This window comes from Babylonia areolata, chromosome 22 (genome assembly GCF_041734735.1).
Source record: "Babylonia areolata isolate BAREFJ2019XMU chromosome 22, ASM4173473v1, whole genome shotgun sequence".
NCBI classification, from domain to species: Eukaryota; Metazoa; Mollusca; class Gastropoda; order Neogastropoda; family Buccinidae; genus Babylonia; species Babylonia areolata.
Window position 1 is genome coordinate 967,750 of NC_134897.1, and position 14,951 is coordinate 982,700.

At 41.8% G+C, this 14,951-nt stretch overlaps 1 protein-coding gene across 1 annotated transcript in view; it reads right to left on the reverse strand.

Annotated features, from left to right (window-relative positions):
• Positions 1-8,425: 8,425 nt before the first annotated feature.
• LOC143297478 (uncharacterized) overlaps positions 8,426-14,951 on the reverse strand; it is a 51,974-nt gene continuing 45,448 nt past the window's right edge. Inside the window, exon 6 of the mRNA XM_076609874.1 lies at positions 8,426-8,833. Within this exon, the coding sequence (XP_076465989.1) occupies positions 8,426-8,833 (408 nt within the window). The remainder of the gene's footprint in view (positions 8,834-14,951) is intronic.

The window sequence follows — 14,951 nt, forward strand, 5'->3', positions numbered from 1 at the left end:
CATTATCCTATGTGTTCTTTATTCACACAGTCATTATCCTATCTCCTTTATTCACACTGTCATTATCATATGTGTTCTTTATTCACACAATCATTATCCTACCTTCTTTATCCACACAATCATTATCTTCCCCCCTTCATTCACACAATCATTATCCTACCTTCTTTATTCACATAATCATTATCATATCTCCTTTATTCACACAATCATTATCCTACCTTCTTTATTCACACAATCATTATCATATCTCCTTTATTCACACAATCATTATCCTACCTTTTTTATTCACACAATCTTTATCATGTCTCCTTTATTCACACAGTCATTATCCTATGTGTTCTTTATTCACACAGTCATTATCCTATCTCCTTTATTCACACAGGCATTATCCTATATGTTCTTTATTCACACAGTCATTATCCTATATGTTCTTTATTCACACATTCATTATCCTATCTCCTTTATTCACACATTCATTATCCTATGTGTTCTTTATTCACACAGTCATTATCCTATCTCCTTTATTCACACAGTCATTATCCTATATGTTCTTTATTCACACATTCATTATCCTATCTCCTTTATTCACACATTCATTATCCTATCTCCTTTATTCACACAGTCATTATCCTATGTATGTTATACACACCGTGGCAGTCATTATCTTATCTCCTTTATCCACACAATCATTATCTTCCCCCCTTCATTCACACAATCATGATCCTACCTTCTTTATTCACACAGTCATTATCCTATCTCCTTTATTCACACAGTCATACAAACTTTATCAATGTTCAACTTTCACAGTTACGAATGAGGCGAGGCGAACTCTACCAAGGGAGCTAAATCTTGTCCTGTGACGAATAATATGACAGCACAGGTTATCTACCCCCCCCCCAGACACCTTGGAAGCCGTATGCCACTGTTGTGTTCTGTTGTACACAGCAGTACAGTGTGTTGTGTTCTGTTGTACACAGCAGTACAGTGTGTTGTGTTCTGTTGTACACAGCAGTACAGTGTGTTGTGTTCTGTTGTACACAGCAGTACGATGTGTAGTGTTATGTTGTACACAGCAGTACAGTGTGTTGTGTTCTGTTGTACACAGCAGTACAGTGTGTTGTGTTCTGTTGTACACAGCAGTACAGTGTGTTGTGTCCTGTTGTACACAGCAGTACAGTGTGTTGTGTTTTGTTGTACACAGCAGTACAGTGTGTTGTGTTTTGTTGTACACAGCAGTGTAGTGTGTTGTGTTCTGTTGTACACAGCAGTACAGTGTGTTGTGTTCTGTTGTACACAGCAGTACAGTGTGTTGTGTCCTGTTGTACACAGCAGTACAGTGTGTTGTGTTCTGTTGTACACAGCAGTACAGTGTGTTGTGTTCTGTTGTACACAGCGGTACAGTATGTTGTGTTCTGTTGTACACAGCAGTACAGTGTGTTGTGTTCTGTTGTACACAGCAGTACAGTGTGTTGTGTTCTGTTGTACACAGCAGTGTAGTGTGTTGTGTTCTGTTGTACACAGCAGTACAGTGTGTTGTGTCCTGTTGTACACAGCAGTACAGTGTGTTGTGTTCTGTTGTACACAGCAGTACAGTGTGTAGTGTCCTGTTGTACACAGCAGTACAGTGTGTTGTGTTCTGTTGTACACAGCAGTACAGTGTGTTGTGTCCTGTTGTACACAGCAGTACAGTGTGTTGTGTTCTGTTGTACACAGCAGTACAGTGTGTTGTGTTCTGTTGTACACAGCAGTGCAGTGTGTTGTGTCCTGTTGTACACAGCAGTACAGTGTGTTGTGTTCTGTTGTACACAGCAGTACAGTGTGTTGTGTCTGTTGTACACAGCAGTACGATGTGTAGTGTTCTGTTGTACACAGCAGTACAGTGTGTTGTGTTCTGTTGTACACAGCAGTACAGTGTGTTGTGTCCTGTTGTACACAGCAGTACAGTGTGTTGTGTTTTGTTGTACACAGCAGTGTAGTGTGTTGTGTTCTGTTGTACACAGCAGTACAGTGTGTTGTGTTCTGTTGTACACAGCAGTACAGTGTGTTGTGTTCTGTTGTACACAGCAGTACAGTGTGTTGTGTTCTGTTGTACACAGCAGTACAGTGTGTTGTGTTCTGTTGTACACAGCAGTACGATGTGTAGTGTTATGTTGTACACAGCAGTACAGTGTGTTGTGTTCTGTTGTACACAGCAGTACAGTGTGTTGTGTTCTGTTGTACACAGCGTACAGTATGTTGTGTTCTGTTGTACACAGCAGTACGATGTGTAGTGTTCTGTTGTACACAGCAGTACAGTGTGTTGTGTTCTGTTGTACACAGCAGTACAGTGTGTTGTGTTCTGTTGTACACAGCAGTACAGTATGTTGTGTTCTGTTGTACACAGCAGTACAGTGTGTTGTGTTCTGTTGTACACAGCAGTACAGTGTGTTGTGTTCTGTTGTACACAGCAGTACAGTGTGTTGTGTTCTGTTGTACACAGCAGTACAGTGTGTTGTGTTCTGTTGTACACAGCAGTACAGTGTGTTGTGTTCTGTTGTACACAGCAGTACAGTGTGTTGTGTTCTGTTGTACACAGCAGTACAGTGTGTTGTGTTCTGTTGTACACAGCAGTACAGTGTGTTGTGTTCTGTTGTACACAGCAGTACAGTGTGTTGTGTTCTGTTGTACACAGCAGTACAGTGTGTTGTGTTCTGTTGTACACAGCAGTACAGTGTGTTGTGTTCTGTTGTACACAGCAGTACGATGTGTAGTGTTATGTTGTACACAGCAGTACAGTGTGTTGTGTTCTGTTGTACACAGCAGTACAGTGTGTTGTGTTCTGTTGTACACAGCAGTACAGTGTGTTGTGTTCTGTTGTACACAGCAGTACAGTGTGTTGTGTTCTGTTGTACACAGCAGTACAGTGTGTTGTGTTCTGTTGTACACAGCAGTACAGTGTGTTGTGTTCTGTTGTACACAGCAGTACAGTGTGTTGTGTTCTGTTGTACACAGCAGTACAGTGTGTTGTGTTCTGTTGTACACAGCAGTACAGTGTGTTGTGTTCTGTTGTACACAGCAGTACAGTGTGTTGTGTTCTGTTGTACACAGCAGTACAGTGTGTTGTGTCCTGTTGTACACAGCAGTACAGTGTGTTGTGTTTTGTTGTACACAGCAGTACAGTGTGTTGTGTTCTGTTGTACACAGCAGTACAGTGTGTTGTGTTTTGTTGTACACAGCAAAACATAGTGTTGTATTCTGTTGTACACAGTAGTACAGTGTATTCCGTGATGTGTTCTGTTGTACACAGTAGTACAGTGTATTCCGTGATGTGTTCTGTTGTACACAGTAGTACAGTGTATTCCGTGATGTGTTCTGTTGTACACAGTAGTACAGTGTATTCCGTGATGTGTTCTGTTGTACACAGTAGTACAGTGTATTCCGTCATGTGTTCTGTTGTACACAGTAGTACAGTGTATTCCGTGATGTGTTCTGTTGTACACAGTAGTACAGTGTATTCCGTCATGTGTTCTGTTGTACACAGTAGTACAGTGTATTCCGTGATGTGTTCTGTTGTACACAGTAGTACAGTGTATTCCGTCATGTGTTCTGTTGTACACAGTAGTACAGTGTATTCCGTGATGTGTTCTGTTGTACACAGTAGTACAGTGTATTCCGTGATGTGTTCTGTTGTACACAGTAGTACAGTGTATTCCGTGATGTGTTCTGTTGTACACAGTAGTACAGTGTATTCCGTGATGCGTTCTGTTGTACACAGTAGTACAGTGTATTCCGTCATGTGTTCTGTTGTACACAGTAGTACAGTGTATTCCATAGATCATATATTGAGTGACAGAGTGTAGGCCATAGATCATATATTGAGTGATAGAGTGTAGGCCATAGATCATATTAGTGGAGTGATGGAGGTTACGCGTCCGCCCAGGAAGCGAGAGAATCTGAGAGCGCTGGTTCGAATCACGGCTCAGCCGCCGATATTTTCTACCCCTCCACTAGACCTTGAGAGGTGGTCTGGGCGCTAGTCATTCGGATGAGACGAAATACCGAGGTCCCGTGTGCAGCATGCACTTAGCGCGCGTAAAAGAAGCCACGGCAACAAAACGGTTGTTCCAGGCAAAATTCTGTAGAAAAACCCACTTCGATAGGAAAAACAAATAAAACTGCACGCAGGAAAAAATACTCCAAAAAATGGGTGGCGCTGTAGTGTAGCGACGCGCTCTCCCTGGGGAGAGCAGCCCGAATTTCACACAGAGAAATCTGTTGTGATAAAAATAAATACATACACATACAAATATTGAGTGATACGGTGTATGAAGCATATATTGAGTGATAGAGTGTAGGCCATAGATCATATATTGAGTGATAGAGTGTAGGCCATAGATCATATATTGAGTGATAGAGTGTAGGCCATAGATCATATATTGAGTGATAGAGTGTAGGCCATAGATCATATATTGAGTGATAGAGTGTAGGCCATAGATCATATATTGAGTGATAGAGTGTAGGCCATAGATCATATATTGAGTGACAGAGTGTAGGCCATAGATCATATATTGAGTGACAGAGTGTAGGCCATAGATCATATATTGAGTGATAGAGTGTAGGCCATAGATCATATTAGTGGAGTGATGGAGGTTACGCGTCCGCCCAGGAAGCGAAAGAATCTGAGAGCGCTGGTTCGAATCACGGCTCAGCCGCCGATATTTTCTCCCCCTCCACTAGACCTTGAGAGGTGGTCTGGGCGCTAGTCATTCGGATGAGACGAAATACCGAGGTCCCGTGTGCAGCATGCACTTAGCGCGCGTAAAAGAAGCCACGGCAACAAAAGGGTTGTTCCTGGCAAAATTCTGTAGAAAAATCCACTTCGATAGGAAAAACAAATAAAACAGCACGCAGGAAAAAATACGAAAAAAATGGGTGGCGCTGTAGTATAGCGACGCGCTCTCCCTGGGGAGAGCAGCCCGAATTTCACACAGAGAAATCTGTTGTGATAAAAAGAAATACAAATACAAATATTGAGTGATACTGTGTATGAAGAATATATTGAGTGATAGAGTGCAGGCCATATCGATCATATATTGAGTGATAGAGTATAGGCCATAGATCATATATTGAGTGATAGAGTATAGGCCATAGATCATATATTGAGTGACAGAGTGTAGGCCATAGATCATATATTGAGTGATAGAGTATAGGCCATAGATCATATATTGAGTGATAGAGTATAGGCCATAGATCATATATTGAGTGATAGAGTGTAGGCCATAGATCATATATTGAGTGATAGAGTGTAGGCCATAGATCATATATTGAGTGATAGAGTGTAGGCCATAGATCATATATTGAGTGATAGAGTGTAGGCCATAGATCATATTAGTGGCTAGTCAAAAAGGAAAAGTTACGCGATCGCAGGAAGCGAGCATAATCTAAGCGCGCTGGGGTTTGAATAGGCTCAGCTGTGATATTTTCTCCTCCTATAGACCTTGAGTGGTGTATGGACGATAGATTCGGATAGACGAAATACGAGGTACCGTGTTTTTCAGCATGCACTTAGTCCGTAAAAGACAGGAAGAAAAAGGGAAAGACAACCAACAAAATATCTTAGAAACAACCACCACAGGAAAAACAAACAAAACTGAACACAGAATAAAAAACTTCCAAAAAAGGGTGGCCTGAAGATTAAAACGCGCGCTCCGCGTGGGTGAGACCAGCCCGAATTTCACACAGATAAATATTCTGTTTAAAACAGTATTACAACTTACAGTATATGAGTATCCGGTGTATTTTAAGAGACGCATATTTGATGTTTTAAACTGCATGTACACTAGTATTTATGAGTCTATAGAGTGTAAAGGGTATAGATCAATTATATTTGAGTGTAGAGTGTACGAGCTTTTACAGTCAGATCTCAGTATTAGTGTTAAGTTTTGCAGTGCAGTAGTTCACGATATTTAAATGATGTAGGCAGTAATCAATTGGGCTTAGAGTGTACTGCAAATCAGTATTTGAGTGATTAAGTGTGCCTAGGACTCATATTTGAGTCATACAGTGTAGCTAGACTATATTGAGTCATAGATGTCTTGTCATATGTACGCGATAGATTTACGGAATGTCTTACTTGTACGAAACTGCGTAGGCCACGATCTTATATTCATGTAGAGTGTAGGACCATGTCTTTATGAGTGTAACTGAGGCTAAAGCATTTAAGGCTTTTACATGCTGCATCTATCTTCAGACTGCAGAATCACGAATGTGCTTTAAAGACAGAAGTAATACACGAAAAAAGTACAGATGTCACACAACACAGTATTCACAATCTTACAACTGAACCACTCAGACGCACAACACACATCTTACACACCCGTATACGCATAAATTCACGATCTCACAACTGTCATGCAAACAGCATATCTACAAAAATTCCCTTTCAGTTGACCATCTGAGGATGGCAGACGAATAAAAAGTCGCACGAGGTCTTTCAGTGTTACTGCACACTGGCTTTGCATTTTCTTTGACAACTGTCTCAGTACACGATTACATACACGATTGCTTTACAAAATTGTCACTGCAACTGCAGTACTATATTTACGATGTCTTTACAGTGTCACTACAGACTGCAGTATTTCACGATGTCTTTACAGTTTCACTGCAACTGAGTATTTCACGAGTCTTTACAGTTGTCATGCATACTGTAGTATTAGTTCAACGATGGTCTTTCACGTTGTTTTTGTTCACTGCAGACTGCAGTATTTCAACTTTCATTTTCTGCAACTGCAACGTGTCACTGCAGACTGTAGTATTTCACGATGTCTTTACAACTGTCACTGTAGACTGCAGTATTCACGATGTCTTTACAGTTGTCAATGCATACTGCAGTATTTCACGATGTCTTTACAACTGTCAAATGGTCAGACTGTAAGGTATTTCTCATTTCGATGTCTTTCTTTACCCAAATGGTTTCACATGTTTTAAGCACTGCAGGGATTTCACGATGTCTTTACAGTTGTCACTGCAGACTGCAGTATTTCACGATGTCTTTACAGTTGTCACTGCAGACTGCAGTATTTCACGATGTCTTTACAACTGTCACTGTACACTGCAGTATTTCACGATGTCTTCACAACTGTCACTGCAGACTGTAGTATTTCACGATGTCTTTACAACTGTCACTGTAGACTGCAGTATTTCACGATGTCTTTACAACTGTCACTGCAGACTGCAGTATTTCACGATGTCTTTACAGTTGTCACTGCAGACTGCAGTATTTCACGATGTCTTTACAGTTGTCACTGCAGACTGCAGTATTTCACGATGTCTTTACAGTTGTCACTGCAGACTGCAGTATTTCACGATGTCTTTACAGTTGTCACTGTATACTGCAGTATTTCACGATGTCTTTACAGTTGTCACTGTATACTGCAGTATTTTACGATGTCTTTACAGTTGTCACTGTACACTGCAGTATTTCACGATGTCTTTACAGTTGTCACTGCAGACTGCAGTATTTCAGGATGTCTTTACAGTTGTCACTGCAGACTGCAGTATTTCACGATGTCTTTACAGTTGTCACTGCAGACTGCAGTATTTCAGGATGTCTTTACATTTGTCACTGCAGACTGCAGTATTTCACGATGTCTTTACAGTTGTCACTGCAGACTGCAGTATTTCACGATGTCTTTACAGTTGTCACTGCAGACTGCAGTATTTCACGATGTCTTTACAGTTGTCACTGCAGACTGCAGTATTTCACGATGTCTTCACAACTGTCACTGCAGACTGCAGTATTTCACGATGTCTTTACAGTTGTCACTGTAGACTGCAGTATTTCACGATGTCTTTACAACTGTCACTGCAGACTGCAGTATTTCACGATGTCTGTCCGTTCATGTGTGCCCTGTTTGCCGTGTGTGCCCGTCTCGGTGGGAAGTCAAGGGGACGTCACTGAACGGATGGTGACGTCAGCGCTGCCCCTGGAGACACAGTGGAAGGGGGTGGAGGGTGGGGGTGAGGTGAGGGTGGAGGTGGTCAGCACGAGGTGACAGACCCCGAGCTGGTGACGTGTGCAGCCAGGCCGTCATGACGCCTGCCCCGTGTGATGGCTGTCACCACGTGTATTGTACAGGCTGGGTGTTCAAACTTTTACAACATTTTGTTCCCTGGATATCCTAACCGGCTCTTTCCATAATTGACACCAGCTGTCTGTCTCTGTCTCTCCCACTGTCTCTCTATCCTTATATGTCTGTCTGTCTGTCTCTCTCTCTCTGTCTATGCACCTCTCTTTCTCTGCCGTTCTCTCCAGAGGCTAGAATTGTTCCTGAGGATCAGAGTGTCCATCCTCTTCCCTCTACCCTCCCGTCCCCCCTTCCAACCTATCCCCCCCCCCCCCCCCCCAGACTTCCCTCTCTCCCCCAGCGTCTCCCCCTCCCCCCATTCAGCTGAGCACGAACTCCTCGCGCGTGGCGCGCGTGCTGTGACCACCACCACCGGAACTGTTGCTGAACCGGAAGCGGTCGGTGCGCAGGATTCTGCGCAGCTCCTGGCGGAAGGTGTGCCCGGACAGCACGTAGATGTAAAAGTTGGCGGCGTAGTTGACGTGGGAGAGGGCGGCCAGCACGTGCCCCCAGGGCAGGCAGGCCAGGAGCAGGGGCCGGGCGTGCTGCCCGTGCAGGTGGACGGCCAGCACCATGACCATGGTCAGCGTGTTGGCGGGCAGCAGCGTCAGGCAGAAGACGAAGCCGATGGTCAGCAGCAGACGGGTGGTGGTGGACCGCTGCTGGCCGGCTGGGTCTCGGAGTCGGGTGGACGCCGAGTTCTCGTCCTCCCGCAACCGCCGCTCCACCTGGTGGTGGGGAACAGCAGGCACTGCGTGAGGGAGGCAACTCTGTGCGGACTTGTCAGTCAGTGTGTCAGTGTGCCCGACAGTCAGTATGTCAGTCAGTGCGTCAGTGTGCCCAACAGTCAGTATGTCAGTCAGTGCGTCAGTGTGCCCGACAGTCAGCATGTCAGTCAGTGCGTCAGTGTGCCCAACAGTCAGTGTGTCAGTGTGCCCAACAGTCAGTATGTCAGTCAGTGTGTCAGTGTGCCCGACAGTCAGTATGTCAGTCAGTGTGTCAGTGTGCCCAACAGTCAGTATGTCGGTCAGTTGGTGTGTTAGTCAGTGTGTCAGTATGACCAAAAGTCAGTATGTCAGTCAGTGTGTCAGTGTACACAACAGTCGGTGTGTCAGTCAGTGTGTCAGTGTGCCCAACAGTCAGTATGTCAGTCAGTCGGTGTGTCAGTATGTCCAACAGTCAGTGTGTCAGTCGGTGTGTCAGTCAGTGTGTCAGTGTTCCCAACAGTCAGTGTGTCAGTGTGCCCAACAGTCAGTGTGTCAGTGTGCCCAACAGTCAGTATATCAGTCAGTTGGTGTGTCAGTCAGTGTGTCAGTGTGTCAGTCAGTGTCTCAGTCAGTCAGTGTGTCAATGTGTTAGTCGGTGTGTCAGTTAGTTAGTATGTCAGTCAGTCACTCAATGTGTCAGTCAATGTGTCCGACAGTAAGTGTACGTTGGCTGACTAGTGAGTCAGGTCTTTTTACTTCCTATAACAAGACGTTACAAGCTGAGCCGTTTTGGCCAACATACATAGTTCGCAAACAACAGCAACACCAGTAGTAGTAGTAGTAGTAGTAGTTGTTGTTGTTGTTGCTGTTGTTGGTGATGGCGATGATGATGATGATGGTGATGGCGACGATGATGATGATGGTGACGATGATGATGATAGTGACGATGATGATGATGATGATGATGGTAATGTGTGGAAACAATCAGAAATGACTGACGAAACACACACATGCCGGACACGATAAAAATGACGAGGGAGAAAACAAAAATTGCAAGGGGATTTACAGAAAAACAGAGACTGACATAGAGAGACAGAAATAAGAATGACAAGAAAGGCAAGGCCTTCAAGACTCACTTGTGATTCACACTTAACTCTCAACAGTTTTGGAGGGTTTTTTTTTCTTTATTTTTTATTTTTTTTATAGCAATATGAATAAGTGGATAACTATGCAGCAATTTTAAAATGCTTATAAAATGTACATTCGTATGGAGAGAGTTAAACAATATATTTGTTGATATTTTTGCAAAAAATAGACCGACCACCCCCACGTGACCAATTCACCTGTTTTAACTCTCTCCATATGAACGGCGAAAGAGACGACGTTAACAGCGTTTCACCCCAATTACCACCATCAAAATATTGCAAGCGGAAGGCTCTTATACTCAAGAGGTGAATGTTGACAAGAATACCGCAATTCTGACGACGGAAGCTAAAGGTTGGGTCATTCAGACACCCACTGGACATCCGAGGGGTCTGTGTAGAGGAGAAGAGAGGACTGGCCGTACTGAGTGAGTTAACAGTGGAAACAGTTGCTTTGGTTCTTTGGATACACGTGGATTGTGAAGAGAGTGTAAAAAAAGAAACCAGTTTGTTTTTACACATCCACTTAAAAAAATATATTTGTATTTGTATTTCTTTTTATCACAACATATTTTTCTCTGTGTGAAATTCGGGCTGCTCTCCCCAGTGAGAGCACGTCGCTATACTACAGCGCCACCCCCCTTTTTTTTTGTTGTATTTTTTCCTGTGTGCAGTTTTATTTGTTATTCCTATCGAAGTGGATTTTTCTACAGAATTTTGCCAGGAACAACCCTTTTGTTGCCGTGGGTTCTTTTACGTGCGCTAAGTGCATGCTGCACACGGGACCTCGGTTTATCGTCTCATCCGAATGACTAGCGTCCAGACCACCACTCAAGGTCTAGTGGAGGGGGAGAAGATATCGGCGGCTGAGCCGTGATTCGAACCAGCGCGCTCAGATTCTCTCGCTTCCTAGGCGGACGCGTTACCTCTAGGCCATCACTCCAGGTATATAAGGTATATAAAGAATGTACAGAAAACTTCTCAGGGAAGAAACTATAAAATAAATGTATGAAACAAACAAACCCATGCACATATCTTTAAAAGTCATCACCCTTCCATTCTACCTTTCACCTGTCATAACACTATTGGTAATAAACTGAATATACTTGTTTCAGAAGTCATCACTTACTTGTAGAAAACAACAACAACAACAACAAGAGAGGCAAGGTCTTCAAGACTCACTTGTGATAAATTAAGTCCCCTAGCATTAATTACAGAGTAATTTCCCTTTTTTTACTATCTGCACCAAAACGTTTGCAAAATAAATAAAAATTCCATGCTTAGCAAAAGAAGTTCCTGTTTGAACAAAAAATGATAATAATGACTCCTCTTGTTGTTGTGTCAGAATAAGAGGTCAAAGTGCCAAGTTTAGAGAATACAAAAAATATAAATATAACAGTAAATGCAGTTTGCATATAATTAGGCTTCTTTTTTTTTCTTTTTTCTTTTTTGTGCCCATCCCAGAGGTGCAATATTGTTTTAAACAAGATGACTGGAAAGAACTGAATTTTTTCCTATTTTTATGCCAAATTTGGTGTCAACTGACAAAGTATTTGCAGAGAAAATGTCAATGTTAAAGTTTACCACGGACACACACGGACACACAGACAACCGAACACCGGGTTAAAACATAGACTCACTTTGTTTACACAAGTGAGTCAACAAAACCAGACCCCTCCCCTCCCCTATCATCACTGCATTTGTGTCCCACGTATATACATGCATGACCTTTCCTACGTGAACACTCGGAAGGCAGTTTCTGCCATCCACAATGCACAGGTGGTTTTCACAGGTAACACACACCACATTGGGTTTCGAAAGAAAGTGTTTTATTCTTTCTTTAACTCTATATTACATTTTTGTTTACAAGTCTCTCTCTCTCTCTCTCTCTCTCTCTCTCTCCCTCTCGGATGAAATTAGATTTGTGCAAATTCTTCGTCAACGATTGATAGACTGCAGGTGGCAGGAGATGGAAAACCATATTCAAACGAGTGAAAGATTTGAAATTTATCGAAATTTTACCTCTGATCATATAGTAAAGCGATACTTTCTGTTTGATTTTAACAGACACCTCAGATTTACATTGACCAGATTTAGATTTGGAATCTCTGAAGTAAACACACACAGATATCGTTACAAAGCAACATGTCATTCTGAACAATTGTGCCCATTGTGCAAAGAATCAAGAGAGGATGAAGTTCACTTTGTTTTAAAATGCCCTGTGTTGACTGACTTACGAATCCAATTTATTCCCCCAAAATATTATACAAATCCATGCTTGTTTCGGTTATGTTTATTAATGGCATCTAACGATGAAAGCACCATACGTAGTTTTGCTATGTATCTTTATAAAGCACTGCAATTAAGAGAGACACTCATTTCTTAGATTCACTGATAGTTTGTTGTGAATGACGTTGTATTGTTTATATTACCAATTGCAATGGCACATGTAAAACTGTTATTACCCCCTATTCATATGGGGCTATGGCCTGAATAAACCATCTTGAATCTTGAATCTCTCTCCCTCTCTCTAACAGGGAAATGGAATGTATAGTGAATATATTTTTAATTTGATGCTTCTGGAACTTTTTCATATTCACCCAGGCTTGCAAGCTGTCTAATCATTTCTTCAGTAAAGTCTAACTGACCATATCTATCATGTCTCTGTAATTCTGGAATTCCCGGGTTGTCCCCCCCCAACCCCCTCCCCCTGAAATCTTGAAATAAAACAAAAGCATGGAATATTCGTGCAATGTCGATGAAAAAAAAAAAGACAAAAAAAGAGAGTTTTCCACCATTGTTTGTCTTGTGTAATACATTGTATTTGTCGATCAACTGATCACTTTTGTCTAACCCACCCATATGTTCCTTGTCTTTGACTAGTTGTGGCTGTCTATCACTGATTTTTCTAAACTTCCCCAGAACTCTTGATCTGTGATGAACAAAGCTGGATCTATTCACTGTATGAGTTGCTGACAGAAATGACACAGTTTTGTTGTCTCTCCATTGCACAGAAAGGATGTCCACTGGCTGCAAATATTTTTTGATGTCAGCCCTTGATTTGACATCCTCCAGATTAGACTCCAGGTTCAAAGGAAGGGGGTGGGGGAATGGGGGGTGAGGGGTGGGGGACGAAGGGGAGGGGGGGGGGAAGGGTTCTGTGATCCTGGCTCCTCCGTGTAATAACCTGGATTCCAGGAACAAAAAGCAAAAATCACTTTTCTTCAGTTGTTAGAAATGTGCACCAAAAATAATGCACACACACACACACACACACACACACACACACACACGAAACCTTGTATGCAAGACAAACACACACACACAACCTTGTATGCAAGGGAAACACACACACACACACACACACATGCTGTCATGTTTGAAAAATACACAGATCATGGAATTCTCATAGCGAAGCACTTACTCTGCAAGCAGAAACTAGGCCAGTCTGCTTGATCCAGCATGTGATGTGTCGAAGCAGAATTGCATGTTAAAATCTTATTGACGGTCAAATTATCAATGAGACACATAAAAAAAATAAGCCGACAAATAATTTCCAGTGACCGGTTTTCATCATTTTTTTGTATCACATAGGTGATATTTTTAGTCAACTGAGATCGAATGCTGAAAAACGAAACACTCACGCATGGCGTACGTCTGCTATGGTCTGGAATTACAAGATCACAAGATAATTTATTGTCCTTAAAAGGAGATGCTTGGTGTGGTAGCACACAGTTAAATTCTATATAGTACAAATATTAACATACATAACCCATTCAGCTGATTTGCATACGCTCAGAAGCACACAATCTCAGCTGTATCAAACATCCATGCGCCCGCTATCAGTCTCCACTTCACACTCGTTATATGAAACTACAAAAAAAAGAAACAAACAAATAACAACAACAACAAAAAAGTAAAACGACCTTCAAATATAAACAAGTAGGTTACAATAATAAATAAGCCCGAAAATCAAGCTGCAAGGAGGGTGTATAACACAGATGAATAATCAAATAATCAAATGCATAAATAATGGCAGCAACAGTAATAATAATAATAATAATAATAATAATAGTACGAAGGAAGATAGGGTCTTCGTCTGTATCCGGCCGTAGCGCCCAGGTGTCTTCATCGGAGCTTTCGAAGGCTCAGTTTTCCGAGAAAGAGTCGTTTGAAGTCGTATTGCAGGAAAAATTGGCGAGCGCATACTGGGTCAAATGTCAAAATTCAAGATGGCGTCGGAAGCGAAAGCGTGTGGCGACCTCCTTTCGCGTAGATTCCGGACAATAATTCTTTAAAAATGATACTTTTTTCATGCTGAATGCGTCTGTTTAAGTTTATTTTAGTGAATAATTGCTTTTATTAACAAATAGGTGTTTTTATGTATGACAATTTCCGAAAATTATCCATCGATCAATCATTGTAATCGAAAATCAAGGGAAAAAAGTGCATGGAGTCAAAAAAAAAAAAAAAAAAAAGAAAAAAAAAAAAAAAAGTCGAAATGTTGTTTTCTATACGTTATTACAATTATATACAGCTTCGCGAAAAAAAAAAAAAAAAAAAAAAAAAAAAAAAAAAGCTTCAATGCAGATTCGAACCATGGGTGACTGGATCGAAAACGAGTGGATTTACCCACTGCGCTCACGCGGGTTCGTTTTGACATTCAAAAATTATTATTTGAGCATTTTCTTTTAGCGGAATGAATCAACAGCGGCAATCGAAGTCCAAACGCGGTTTAAATCATGTTATTTTGATATATCTCGGGCATTTAAAAACATACTTTCGAGTCCGAGGTAAAAGAGACTGACGTTCCCATCAGTCCCATCAAAAACACTGCAATAATTATATGTCCGTTTTTACAGATCTGCAGAGATCCGTGTTCGACAAGCAGTGTCTTTCCACTCACTGAAAAACAACGACACCTTCCATTCAATATCTTTTTTCTGTTCATTCTAGTTAATTCAGTATCCACTTTAACTCACTCAGTACGGCCAGTC